Source organism: Thalassophryne amazonica, chromosome 8 (assembly GCF_902500255.1).
Source record: "Thalassophryne amazonica chromosome 8, fThaAma1.1, whole genome shotgun sequence".
In the NCBI taxonomy this organism is placed as follows: domain Eukaryota; kingdom Metazoa; phylum Chordata; class Actinopteri; order Batrachoidiformes; family Batrachoididae; genus Thalassophryne; species Thalassophryne amazonica.
Window position 1 is genome coordinate 104,147,161 of NC_047110.1, and position 15,248 is coordinate 104,162,408.

Genomic DNA, 15,248 nt, shown 5'->3' on the forward strand with positions numbered 1-15,248 from the left:
TCCTACAAGTCCTATGTAAATATTTATTTATTTATCAGCACTGTGCAGAATTAATGCAAAGCATGATTGCTTTTCACATTCACATTTTTTGTTTGAGGTGTGCGGAAACACAAATAGACAGCTTCACCAACAGAGTGCATGAGCAACACTCGAGGGTAAAGTAACTAGTCTTTATTTGAGACTAGGAACACGAATTGTTAGAATCCCTCAGACTCAAACAACTGTTCTACAGTTTGTCATTTAAGCCAGAGTCACACAGGATCTCCCAACACAATCTAATGCAGGTTCAGTGGGAAAACTGCTCGAGAAGGTGCTGTTCTTTACGTGTCTGTACAATACAAGTTTTCCCAACCTGATATCAATACCGGTATTGGAGCTAGAATAAGACAGTAAAGTTACGTACAGTAGTGTTCAGAATAATAGTGCTATGTGACTAAAAAGATTAATCCAGGTTTTGAGTATATTTCTTATTGTTACATGGGAAACAAGGTACCAGTAGATTCTCACAAATCCAACAAGACCAAGCATTCATGATATGCACACTCTTAAGGCTATGAAAATGGGCTATTAGTAAAAAAAAAAAAAAAAACGCAGTAAAGGGGGTGTTCACAATAATAGTAGTGTGGCATTCAGTCTGTGAGTTTGTCAATTTTGTGGAACAAACAGGTGTGAATCAGGTGTCCCTTATTTAAGGATGAAGCCAGCACCTGTTGAACATGCTTTTCTCTTTGAAAGCCTGAGGAAAATGGAACGTTCAAGACATGGTTCAGAAGAACAGCGTAGTTTGATTAAAAAGTTGATTGGAGAGAGGAAAACTTATACGCAGGTGCAAAAAATTGTAGGCTGTTCATCTACAATGATCTCCAATGCTTTAAAATGGACAAAAAAAAAATGGAAGAAAACAGAAAACAACCATCAAAATGGATAGAAGAATAACCAGAATGGCAAAGGCTCACCCATTGATCAGCTCCAGGATGATCAAAGACAGTCTGGAGTTACCTGTAAGTGCTGTGACAGTTTGAAGACGCCTGTGTGAAGCTAATTTATTTGCAAGAATCCCCCGCAAAGTCCGTCTGTTAAATAAAAGACGTGCAGAAGAGGTTACAACTTGCCAAAGAACACATCAACTGGCCTAAAGAGAAATGAAGGAATATTTTGTGGACTGGTGAGAGTAAAATTGTTCTTTTTGGGTCCAAGGGCCGCAGACGACCCCCAAACTCTGAATTCAAGCCACAGTGAAGACAGTGAAGCATGGTGGTGCAAGCATCATGATATGGGCATGTTTCTCCTACTATGGTGTTGGGCCTATATACAGGGCTGTGAAAACTCCGCGGATCCGTGGGATTCCATCATGGGGAGGGGGGGCGGGGGTGTTAGTGTTGTACTCTTTAATCGTGATCGTTACTGAGTTTTTAAAATGCTTATCGCAAAGCGTTCTTTTTACGACATCATGCAAGTTTTATAAGTCCGCGGACACTGATCTGTGTGTTACAGATACGTATCAGTTTCCTCGGCTCCGCGGAGTTTCGAGGAGAATAAAAGCCACTCAAAACTTGGCTGTTACGACAGTTGTCGTAAAGCGGGACTGGTTGGTTGCTGCGGTGACATTGTGTGGCTCCTGTGTGAAGCTTAGCTAAACATAGCATGTGGACATCGCAAACTTTTAGAACTTTCAAGCTTTTAAAAGAAGAACTTTGCAGCATGTCTGTGTCACAGAGCAACATCAGAGCGAAGATGGCGAGAAAGACAGTTTGAAAAAGTCTCATAAGGACAAGAATCCGTGGAATTGTTGCTGGCTTCATCAACACACCTGAAAGATGAACGGGAAAAGCGAACCGGTAAGAATTTTTTTTTCTCTCTCTGGAAAATAAACATTGTGCTGTTCAAACAGAATTTCAGAAAAGATTGTGCTTTTTTTTCTTTCATTAATCTAGACTTTCTTTCATTGAAAAAAAAAAGACATTGTGGCTTTGAATGAATTTAGGCTACATGAATTTACGCAGCAATGTAAATTAGTTTTTATTTAGTTTATTTTTTTCATGGGAAAAAAGACATTGTGGCTTTGAGTGGACTTAGAGGAATTTACACAAGAATGTGTGGCTTTTTATTATAAGGTATTTTATTGATATTTTACCCTGATTTTTAAAATATTCTACAAGCTTTAGCTGAGGTTTTTGAAATACTTTAAGTCTTTTCAGTCTTCATGAATTTCATGTAGTTTAATTGTTCTGAGTTAATGCATAATTTGGTTTACAATTTAAAGGAAATCATACCAGGTCCTAGATCCATGTTATATTCTGTTATTTCAACATGATCATTGACGGTTCAAATGAAAGGTTGAATCTAGGATCATTTAAATATGCACTTTTTAGATTTGTTCTTCCAGGAGATGTTGAAAATGTATCAGTGGATGAAAATTTAATTTGGTTTCTGGGGCCCCACAAGGACCCCGGCTCCTCCGGGGGGATTTTCCGCAGATTTTCCTCGGATTTCACAATTTTCATTTCACAGCCCTGTATATATCGCATACCAGGTATTATGGATCAGTTTGGATATGTCAGGTCATGAGGTCATGTTGCCTTATGCTGAAGAGGACATGCCCTTGAAATGGGTGTTTCAGCAAGACGATGACCCCAAGCACACTAGTAAACGAGCAAAATCTTGGTTCCAAACCAACAAAATTAATGCCTCGCAGATGTGAAGAAATCATGAAAAACTGGTTATACAACTAAATGCTAGTTTAGTGATTCACAGGATTGCTAAAAAAGGAGTTTGAACATAATAGTTTTGAGTTTGTAGCTCCAGCAGCAGATGCTACTATTACTGTGAACACCCCTTTTCTACTTTTTTTTTTACTAATAGCCCAATTTCATAGCCTTAAGAGTGTGCATATCATGAATGCTTGGTCTTGTTGGATTTGTGAGAATCTACTGAATCTACTGGTACCTTGTTTCCCATGTAACAATAAGAAATATACTCAAAACCTGGATTAATGTTTTTAGTCACATAGCACTACTATTATTCTGAACACTACTGTATGTGTTGCTATATTATTATAATAGTTTCCTACTACTACAAGTTCAAGTTATGTAGAAGGAAGTCAAGGTTTTATTATATGATTGTTGTCTTAGTGGGTCCAAATTAAGGATGCACCAATCCACATTTTTTCACTTTGATCCCGATACCTGAATTTCGATATCTGCTGATATCGATACTGTTCTGATACCAGAGCTGTTTGCTTTTATATTATTATCATTATTGTTGATTTTATGAGGATATTTTGAATCCCCAGTTATACAGCTTCATGATGAAGTAGTAAAGAGGAGGATTTTCTTAAAAAGTAGACCTGAAAGTTCATCTGCAATTTGCCAGAAGGTACATCTAAGATGCAAGCCTAGATTTGATGTTTTGGTGAAAGAATTAAGTACTTTTATTTGTTGTTGGGTCAGTGGCTGAAGTTTCATCTCTTGAACACCAGATGGCACACCCACCCTGAGTACATGTACTGTTTAAAAGAAGGAGCGCATTTCCAAAATGCAACAAGAAACTACCAAAAAAATAAATAAAAGTACTTAGTTTACTCATATTTGGAGTCAGTCTGGGTAAATCTTCGCACCCTTCCTGTCAGCTCCTTCTTTCTGGAACCGGCTAAAAAAAATCCTTGTGCTCTTTAATGTGGCACTTTTTCAAATGTTTAAGTTCACTGTATTGTAGGTCGCGACAGAGCTTCCACCTCTCAGTACAACAGCTTTGCAAACCTTGCTGTCTTGCTTTGTGGTAATGTGGATATGTTGTGACTTGTGATGCAAGTTGCTCAACCTCAGGACTGCTTAATGCTCGCCTGCTAGCTGGCTGCAATCTGTGGAAGGGATTTCCTGAATGGAGGCGTATCTCATTGAGACACACCTCTATTCAGGAAATCCCTTCCACAGTTCCATAGTAGCCAACTAACAGAGCAGCCAGCAGGGAATCACTTTTTGAGATTTTTCAGCAGAAAACACACACAGACAAACGTGGCTCCTGGGTTGGAAATGTCCGCAGCTTGGATCGGAATTTTCCAATTTGTATTGGAAACCAATACCAATATCGGTTCGGCCTCATCCCTAGTCCAAATATTAAGCCTGACACATGTCTGACCTCATGGCTGCTGACCCCCCCCCCCCCCCCCCCCCCCAGTCATTTTGACTGGTGTTATTAAACAAACACCTGTTACTGGGATTTCTGTGTCTGAGGGAAAGGTCACAGTAATGAAAAGTATAAACTTGTTTTTTTGGGGGGGGTCAACTGTTCAAAGTAATGGAGAGTGTGGTAGAGAGGTGAAGAAGAGAGTGCAGGCAGGGTGAAGTGGTTGGAGAAAGGTGGCAGGAGTGATTTGTGACCGAAGAATATCAGCAATAGTGAAGGGGAAAGTTTACAAGACAGTAGTTACACCAGCTATGTTGTACAGTTTAGAGACGGTGGCAGTAACAAAAAGACAGGAGGCAGAGCTGAAGATGTTGAGATTCTCTTTGGGAGTGACGACAATGGACAAGATTAGGAATGAACATATCAGAGGGACAGCTCAGGTGGGACGGTTTGGAGACAGTCAGAGAGGCAAGACTGAGATGGTTTGTACATGTGCAGAGGAGGGACCCAGGGCATATAGGGAAAAGGATGCTGATGATGGAGCCACCAGGCAGGAGGAGAAGAGGGAGGCCAAAGAGGAGGTTTATGGATTGCTGAGGGAGGACATGCATGTGGTTGGTGTGAGAGAGGAAGATACAGAGGACAGGGTGAGATGGAAACGATTGATCTGCTGTGGCGACCCCTAACGGAAACAGCCGAAAGACAAAGAGTGGGGGGGGGGGGGGGCATGTGACTGCTTTTTTGTTAGAATAAATCAGTTTCCTGGTCTTCATTTTTCGGAACACTCAGCTAATCTCACGAAGAATTATGTGACCCACAAAATATAAACATATTATAAAAAGGACAAACTGTTATTTCAGATGGTAAGCCTGTATATATTTACACTCAACAAAAATATAAACGCAACACTTTTGGTTTTGCTCCCATTTTGTATGAGATGAACTCAAAGATCTAAAACTTTTTCCACATACACAATATCACCATTTCCCTCAAATATTGTTCACAAACCAGCCTAAATCTGTGATAGTGAGCACTTCTCCTTTGCTGAGATAATCCATCCCACCTCACAGGTGTGCCATACCAAGATGCTGATTAGACACCATGATTAGTGCACAGGTGTGCCTTAGACTGTCCACAATAAAAGGCCACTCTGAAAGGGGCAGTTTTATCACACAGCACAATGCCACAGATGTCGCAAGATTTGAGGGAGCGTGCAATTGGCATGCTGACAGCAGGAATGTCAACCAGAGCTGTTGCTCGTGTATTGAATGTTCATTTCTCTACCATAAGCCGTCTCCAAAGGCGTTTCAGAGAATTTGGCAGTACATCCAACCAGCCTCACAACCGCAGACCACGTGTAACCACATCCAGCATGTTCACCTCCAAGATCGTCTGAGACCAGCCACTCGGACAGCTGCTGAAACAATCGGTTTGCATAACCAAAGAAGTTCTGCACAAACTGTCAGAAACCGTCTCAGGGAAGCTCATTTGCATGCTCGTCGTCCTCATCGGGGTCTCGACCTGACTCCAGTTCGTCGTCGTAACCGACTTGAGTGGGCAAATGCTCACATTCGCTGGCGTTTGGCACGTTGGAGAGGTGTTTTCTTCACGGATGAATCCCGGTTTACACTGTTCAGGGCAGATGGCAGACAGCGTGTGTGGCGTCGTGTGGGTGAGCAGTTTTTCGGGCGTATTTAAATGAAAACACAATGCTGCAATGAGCAGCTCTATGAATACGCCACTGTGACAGGCCCTTAACCGCCAGTAAGTTAATCTGCATGTGACTGGGACAAAGAAAAAAGCGGATTAGTGCCCTTTTTCCAACAAAAGATTTACTTCAAAGAAAACGGGTGGGGCTCCATTAAATTAAATTATTAAAGACAAATGATTGAGCTAGCTGTAGCGGTGATGCAACAGAAACTCAGCTGATACTCTCCCAGTTGTAAATGCGTACGTGTGCCGTGGCACCACACATGCACACAGCACAGCCCGTGTAAAGCAAGGGTAATGATCATCATGGGAACTCTGCATTGTACAAGGTGGCAGCTGTGTTTTTCCATTACGCAATTACTTCATCTTAATGTGGTTAAAAATTAAACTTTTTCCACTGCATTGACAGACATGCTGACTGCAAAAGAAAACTACACAACTGTTTGTTGTTTTAAGCACTAATTAATTCCGCACTGTCCTGAAACTTAAAGGTGTTCATCAACGGAGCAAATCAAGACAGAGACACCACTGTTTTTTAATTTATCTTCCTTCTCTCTTTTCGTTTCCCTGCTGCACTGGTGCTGCTACTTTTTTGTGTCTTTACTTTGTGTATTTTGTATTTCAGCAGCAGGCAGAAAAGGGCAACAGGAAGAGGTACCTGCCCTCTGATAAAGATCGGTCCAGCTCCCCTGTCAGCAAGAGAATGGCCATGTCTCCAGAAAGAGGTGAGACAGGTTCTGATTAAAATCACTGAATGTGATGTTTGTTTTCAGTGTCGCCGACCGAACGGCCCCCCTTAAAAATCGGTCTGCCCTGCCTTTGCTGCACGTGTCATTTGGTACTGATGCTTTGAAATGACGGAGGCGCAGTGAACGCAGCATCAGCAGCTCGTCTGGCTGCGGCGCTCTGATCACTTCCTCCGTCTTTTATTATAAAATAATGTTGAATTTATGTGGAAGTGATTGTTGTACAAAAGCTTCAGAGATCTGTCGCTGAGATAGATGATGACTGGAGGCAGTTTTAAGCAGAAACGAGGTGATAATCGGTGAACCGTGGCTGACGCACAGAAATGACGCATGCACAGTGAAGGCAGGTCAGACCAGTTTTTAGGGAGGGATCATTCGGTTGGTGACACCGGCCATGCAAACACTTGAAAATAAAAAGTTGTATTTATTTATATCGCTTATGTAAACAAAGACGGCATGTGTACAAGCACAGTGGCCTTTGTGTTGTCTTGTGATTTCACAAACAAATTTCACTTTTCAGTTCAAAAACAAAAATAAGCTTTATTTCACTTTACTGGTTAAAAATGAGACGTCAGGCTCTTGTGTTCAGTTTGACGAATACGACAGACTGGTGTCAGTAGACTTTATTTATTCATTTTTTTAGGAAAATTAGTTTGTTGAAAGCAAAATATCAGTCACAAGCTAAGCTTGTGAGGAAGAACAAACCAGACATTTGTTTTTGAGGGAGACACGCGTGGATTCATTCTTAGGTTGAACCTTTCAGCATGATTATTATAACATAATTAAATCTGACACTTCCATGAATGCCCCACTTGGAAGTGTTTTCCAGAACAGATGCTATTCAGTTTTTTCTGCACAAAATAAAATAAAAGATATGTAACTGCAAGTTCAGAAAAAACTTTTTTGTGCCATTTACTTTGAAGGATGTTGATGTAAAAGCATGGAATGTTCAAAGCGTAAAACAGAAAATGTTTTTCTTTATTCCTTAATGTGTAGCACTTTTTCCCCTCTTTGGTAAATTACAGATATTTAGAAGCGTTTCACTATTTTGCGGCTTCCTTGCTTTGTGGAGGGGGAGGTCATGACTAAGACTATTTATTTGGCATATTATTAAAACCAGTGAAGCCCCCATGGGAAAGCACTTTCTCCTGATTTGAATTTTTGACTGATATTCTCATTTTATTTATTTATTTTACACAAAATGTTTATTTTTCTTTGTCCTTAATGTGCAGCACCTTCTTGTAAATTATTGATATTTAGAAGCTTTTCGTTACTTTGCAATGTCCTTGCTTCTTGGGGGGGGGAAAGGGTTATGCCAAAGACTTATTTGCATATTATTAAAAACAGTGAAACCTCTGTGGGAATTCCCACATTCTCCTGATTTGAATTTTTGACCCCATGTTGACTTTTTGTGTAAAAAAAAAAAAAAAATGTTTGTTTTCTTGAGTCCTTAATGTGCCATACACTCTTGTCAGTTATTGATATTTAGCAGTTTTTGTTGATTTTGCAGCTTCTTCCTTTTGGGGTGGGGGTGGGGGGGTTATGCCAAATTTGATTTTTTTTTTTTTCATATTCCAAAAATGGGGAAGCTTATGTGGGAATACACACTTTCTCCTGATTTGAATTTTTGACCCCATATTGACTTTTTTTTTAATTTTAGACACAATTTTTTTTATTTTTGAGTCTTTAATGTGGAATACATTGTTGTAAATTATTGATATTTAGAAGCTTTTCATTATTTTGCAGCATCTTTGTTTTATTTGGGGGGGGGGATCATTCCTAATTTATTTATTTATTCTTTTTCATATAAAAACAGGGAAGCCTATGTGGGAATATACATTTTCTCCTGATTAGAATTTGTGACCTCACATTGCCTTTAATACCTATTGCCATAGGTATTAAAGGCACTGCGCTGCGGTGGTTTGAATCATATTTATCTAATAGATTACAATTTGTTCATGTAAATGGGGAATCTTCTTCACAGACTAAGGTTAATTATGGAGTTCCACAAGGTTCTGTGCTAGGACCAATTTTATTCACTTTATTCATGCTTCCCTTAGGCAGTATTATTAGACGCCATTGCTTAAATTTTCATTGTTACGCAGATGATACCCAGCTTTATCTATCCATGAAGCCAGAGGACACACACCAATTAGCTAAACTGCAGAATTGTCTTACAGACATAAAGACATGGATGACCTCTAATTTCCTGCTTTTAAACTCAGATAAAACTGAAGTTATTGTACTTGGCCCCACAAATCTTAGAAACATGGTGTCTAACCAGATCCTTACTCTGGATGGCATTACCCTGACCTCTAGTAATACTGTGAGAAATCTTGGAGTCATTTTTGATCAGGATATGTCATTCAAAGCGCATATTAAACAAATATGTAGGACTGCTTTTTTGCATTTACGCAGTATCTCTAAAATTAGAAAGGTCTTGTCTCAGAGTGATGCTGAAAAACTAATTCATGCATTTATTTCCTCTAGGCTGGACTATTGTAATTCATTATTATCAGGTTGTCCTAAAAGTTCCCTGAAAAGCCTTCAGTTAATTCAAAATGCTGCAGCTAGAGTACTAACGGGGACTAGAAGGAGAGAGCATATCTTACCCATATTGGCCTCTCTTCATTGGCTTCCTGTTAATTCTAGAATAGAATTTAAAATTCTTCTTCTTACTTATAAGGTTTTGAATAATCAGGTCCCATCTTATCTTAGGGACCTCATAGTACCATATCACCCCAATAGAGCGCTTTGCTCTCAGACTGCAGGCTTACTTGTAGTTCCTAGGGTTTGTAAGAGTAGAATGGGAGGCAGAGCCTTCAGCTTTCAGGCTCCTCTCCTGTGGAACCAGCTCCCAATTCAGATGAGGGAGACAGACACCCTCTCTACTTTTAAGATTAGGCTTAAAACTTTCCTTTTTGCTAAAGCTTATAGTTAGGGCTGGATCAGGTGACCCTGAACCATCCCTTAGTTATGCTGCTATAGACTTAGACTGCTGGGGGGTTCCCATGATGCACTGAGTGTTTATTTCTCTTTTTGCTCTGTATGCACCACTCTGCATTTAATCATTAGTGATCGATCTCTGCTCCCCTCCACAGCATGTCTTTTTCCTGATTCTCTGCCTCAGCCCCAACCAGTCCCAGCAGAAGACTGCCCCTCCCTGAGCCTGGTTCTGCTGGAGGTTTCTTCCTGTTAAAAGGGAGTTTTTCCTTCCCACTGTCGTCAAGTGCTTGCTCACAGGGGGTCGTTTTGACCGTTGGGGTTTTTACGTAATTATTGTATGGCCTTGCCTTACAATATAAAGCGCCTTGGGGCAACTGTTTGTTGTGATTTGGCGCTATATAAATAAAATTGATTGATTGATTGACATTTATTACACAAAATGTTCATTTTCTTTAGTCCTTAATGTGCAATATGTTCTGGTAAATTATTGGTATTTGGAAGCTTTTCATTATTTTGCAGCATATTTGCTTTATGGGGGAAAATTCTGTGGGAATACAGTTTCACTTGAGCTGAAATTTTGACCTGATATTGACATTTTTTTTTTTTAACACTACGTATGTTTCTTTTCTTTAGTCCTTCATTTCTAATCCTTTGTTTGTTTGTTTGTTTTTTCTGTGCAAATGATTGATATTTAGGAGCTTTTCATTATTTTGCAACATCCTTGCTGAAAAGGTCAGGCCTGTGTTTTTGCATATTATTAAAAACAGTGAAGCCTGTAAGGGCATACACACTTTTCTCCTGATTTGAATTTTTGACCTCATATTGACATTTAAAGAGGTCCCTGAGCTTGTAATCAAACATGGAACAAGAAATGCTGAAACCACAGAGTTGTTAAGAGCGCCGTTTTGTCCACATTGTCTTTTGCAGATGCATAAACACACTTTATTTCATCTCCAAAATTCCACTTCTGTGACATTTCAACCTCAAGCTTCTTCTGCCTTTCATCCTTCACATCTTTCACGCCATGTTTTTCAGGCCGTGATAGGAGAATACCTGGTCGGCCTCTTTCTCCTCGTATGGATCGACCCAGAGCCCAAGGGCCCCGACCCGTACCCACCCAGGGAGAAAGGTTGGTACTGCCTGCACCCGCATCACTGTTCAAAGCTGAAAACTACAACACTAAATTGTACAAGACAGAAGTATCTAGACAAAAGGCTGCTGTAATTGTATCACTTTGGAATTTCTTTAAAAAAAAAAACCTCTGATGACCATTTCCACAGTGACCTTTGTTTACTTGGGCCAAACACATTTGGGTTTTCATTGTGTGAAGTTTAAAGACTTTGACCCAAAATGAGGAACATAAACACACACACACGCACATCTTTGTACATTTATAGAAGTGAAAACGCTGAGCTGTTATTGTGTGCACGTGTCACTACATTTACCTCCCACCAAAAAAAAAAAAATCTCAATTCTAAAATTTCAGTTGGTCATATTTATAGTTGTAGTAATTGTTGAGAGCATTTTTATCCTGCTCTGGCCGAAAGCCTCAAGGGGGATTACGTTGTGGTGATTTCATCCTGTCTGTCTGTCCTTCATCCATTCCAAACAGGGTATAAGCGTATTGAAAGAAACTTCTTTCACATTTTTAAGAGTCATTTCATGAAACGTGGTACAAGCCTTTGTTATAGGTGTGTAATACACATATTAGCATATCGTTGGGGTTGAACCCATTTGACCAGAGTTGTGGCCCTTGATTAACAAATCTAGATTCCCTCAGTTTCACAAGTGGGTGTCTGCATTCTGAAATCAACTCCCCTCATGTATTTAGGATGAATTTCGTGAAACTTGTTACAAGTCCTTGAAATGATATCAGAATATAGAAAGCATTCGTACTAAAGCAGCATTTGCCGGGGGGGGTGTTGTGCTGTCAGAGAACTCATGTTACAAATGACGTGCAGGTCACAGTGCTTGACATGAGAGTTCTTGATGGGTCCGCTTGGTCCTGAAAGTTCAAGATTTTAGCCTATGACTGCTGTCTGATTGAGCCCAAATGTTAGTCTGTTAAGGAGTGTGTTGGAGTTAGATCTCGGTGTGTTGTCTGAAGTTGCAGGTTGTGTGTCTGTAATGCCGGAGTGGACTCGACGGATCCAAATGTACTTCCTGGCAGCTGTGAGGTCACGTGTGCATTGCAGGAGTGTGACCACAACTGCAGAAATATTGTCAGTTTCAGCAGCAAACATAGAAGACGGATAGTGGGAGGGGCTAAAAACCACATGGCATGCGGTTTGTCTTGATTTATACAAACTAGCAGAAATACCTGTTGGTGAGGTGCATAATGCAAAATATAGAAAATAAATGCAGTGACAGTCTGACAGTAGTCACAATGAATTGTTTGAAAAAGACTATGGTACTGGTTGTATGTACTGTCATTTTTTTATGTGGAAAAATTGTCATCTCTAAACGTATGTTGTTTTTTTAGCATTTTATTACAAATATCTAATAATATAGCTTGTTGTGTGGTTAATTATCGGAATGAATTATTTGTATGGAGTGAAATTATCATGTGACGGAATTTTGGATGCTGACTGTGTTAGAATTTGTAGGAGCTATCGATAACTTGAAGACGAGAGTTCTTGTTAATCCACAATTACTGAGAAAGCAAAACCATAAGGAGAACCGCTGCTCAGCCCCCAACATATGATTTATTGAACAAACCGAGGTTAGCCTGTTAGCTGAGCTTGTCAATAAGATGCTAACAGCATTAGCATTTTTTAGCAGCTATCAGTAGTTTCACAATGTTAGGTCCAGTTAAACCACAGTTAATGAGGAAACAGTTGGGCCACAGTTCTTAATGCCCAAAGCAAAGCAGAACCATAATGAAAACAACCATTTTTCCCCCATCCAAATCGAGCTTAGCCTATTAGCTGCTGAGTTTGTCAGTGATTCCTAAAATGTCCTAGCTTAGTTCATCCTGCCCAGCTCATACACGGTCTCACCCATGTTCCATCTCTTTACCTATTTATGGGTTGGCCCTGCAGAGAGACACATGCACACAGACTGACAGACACGCCGAACAAGTTACTTTACGGCAAAGATGTATGTAGCAAAAATCAAATCCAGTAACAAAGTTACTTTGTTACATAAAACTGTTACTTTATTATATACCAGTGACATTTTACCAGATACACGGTTGTTACTTTATTACATAAAACTTACTTTTTTATATACCAATGATTTTTTACCAGATACACAGTTGTTACTTTGTTACATACAAATGTTACTTTATTTCATAAAGGCATTTTTATGACGTATACAAAATGAACTTTGTTACATACAAATGTTACTTTATTAAATACAGATATTTACTACATGCTGAGTTGTTACTTTATTCCACACAAATGTTACTTTATTATATACAGAGTAGACACATTTTTACAGATATACAGTTGTTACTATATTGTATACAAATGTTAGTTTATTAAATACAGATTTTACTTTGCTACATACAACATTGTTACTTTAGTATATGTTATGTTAATATGTAAATTTTATTTCTGTAGATACAGTTGTCACTTTTACATTTACTTTTTAAATACAAATCCTATTGTACTACATACCAATTGTTAGCATATTAAATGCAAATGTTACTTTATTAGATACAGAGTAGACACAATTTTAAAGATATGCAGTTGTTACTATATTATATACAAATGTGAGTTTATTATATACATAGTAGACACAATTTTAAATATATACAGTTGTTACTTTTTACATTTATCACTTTTTAAAAATACAAATCTTATTGCAGTACATAGTAATTGTTACCATATTAAATGCAAATGTTACTTTATTATATATGATTATTTTACTACATGCAATGTTGTTACTTTGTTAACCATGAATGTTAATTTATTGTAAAGTTATTTTACAATATAAAGTTGTTAATTTATTATATACAGACATTTTACTGCATACAAAGATATTTTCTGGCATACAAAGTTGAAACATGACTGAGAACCTTTGTTGTCAGATTATTTGCTGTGAGCTCAAGATAAAAAACATCTTCATTACCGGCACAATCAGCTCATGGACACAGTGTATTTTAATAATACTTTCCTGTTTTCGTATAAACTTGTTGTGTGCGGTGCTGAACATGTTTGATGGATGAACATGGTCATGACAAGCGTCATGTCTTTGCAATTCCTGGTTTGAGCCTCACATAGGTGTATTTTGATTCCTGTTTCCTGTCTTTGTGACGACATGGTATTTTTAGTCATACGATCTTCCTCCTCTTCTTTAGGAAGCGTCCTCTGTCTCCACCCCCAAAGACTTCTGGCAAAAGCCCAGCAGTTCCATCAGGCAAGCCCTCTGCCCCAGGTTCAACTTCAGCCGCTGGGTCGAGCTCCGGTTCCAGCTCCGCCGCAGGCTCCAGTAAACCCAGCAACACACTGTCTCGTCGTGAGGAACTGCTGAAGCAGTTAAAGGCTGTGGAAGACGCCATCGCCCGGAAAAGAGCAAAAATCCCCGCCAAGTAAAATAAAAAAACAAACTACTTTCTTTCGATCTGCCGGTTGGCCCGCCTGCCCCGTTAACCAGGAGGATTGTGACGGTTTTCTTTCTCCCTGCCTTCAGTGATGATGCGTTGCATCTCACTGACGTGTACAAATGTTTTATTGCTCTTGTATAAAGGCTGTCGTGTAAGAATCGGCTTCCACAAATGCCAGTCCTGGTCTGACACAGAGAAGTTTGACTCTGTTGGTTGGTCACCCCCACTTACCGCAACAGGAAACGCTTCCTGCTCTCTCTGGTCAGAAGAATCCTACCCACAATTCTCTGATGAATAACAGATTTATAAATCTTCTCTCTTCCCTTGTTTACGGACTCTTTTCTTGCTGTCCTTTCTTCGTGTGGCGTGGTGAGACTGTTGGATCAGGTCTTCTCAGTAACGCCAGCGCTTCTTTCTATGAATCTTCTAAATTCGCTCGGCGGCCATGGTGTTCGCAGTGGATTCGTGTCAACCAGCAGCTGTCCGCCTGCGTGCACTCATCGTTCGGCCAGTGTTCACACGTTGTACAGTAAAAGTATAATTCAACTCATTTTCTCTGATGTATTATTCTAGGAAAGAGTTTGACGTGAAGTATTGCTTTTTTTTTTTTTTTAAGCCTACACCATTTTGTTTCCTTCTTAGCACAAGTAATAAACTGTTCTGTCACATTTTTTAGTTGGACTGTGATATGCAGAATCAGGACGTTTAGAGATGACATGTCTTGCTTTTGTGAAAGAGAAAAGTCTTCTAAATAAACTATTTTGATAAAGAGAATGTTTGATATCCTGCAAATTTATCTGCAAATGCTCATTTTTATTCTTTTGCAAATAGAATTCTCAGTTAAAGTGTAAACTTTGATTATCGTCTTGTCAACATGGTGACCTGCGAATGAAAACGTAACTGCAGGAATGGATCCGGCACCGTTTCCGCTCTTACCCCTGTTGATGTTTCTGGTTTCTACATATGTAGAGGAATGCCAGCTGGTCTTTTTGTGTGATTGTACTTTGGTTTCGATTCTGAATGAAACCAGTTTTGAGTAGCAGCAGTAAGGTGCAGCGAGGTGATACTACAGGTAGGAGGAGGTGGGGCAAACATGAGCGAGGTGATTTGCATACACAGGTCACTGGTAACTGTGACTTTTAGCTCAGACTGAAATATGATTAATTTGGCTG

The 15,248-nt window shown here is 39.4% G+C and overlaps 1 protein-coding gene across 1 annotated transcript in view; it reads left to right on the forward strand.

Moving 5' to 3' along the window:
• zc3h18 (zinc finger CCCH-type containing 18) overlaps positions 1 to 14,850 on the forward strand; it is a 39,663-nt gene extending 24,813 nt beyond the window's left edge. Inside the window, exons 8-10 of the mRNA XM_034177137.1 lie at positions 6,461 to 6,560; positions 10,563 to 10,656; positions 13,831 to 14,850. Coding sequence (XP_034033028.1) covers positions 6,461 to 6,560; positions 10,563 to 10,656; positions 13,831 to 14,065 — 429 coding nt within the window. The 3' untranslated portion in view covers positions 14,066 to 14,850. The remainder of the gene's footprint in view (positions 1 to 6,460; positions 6,561 to 10,562; positions 10,657 to 13,830) is intronic.
• Positions 14,851 to 15,248: the final 398 nt, after the last annotated feature.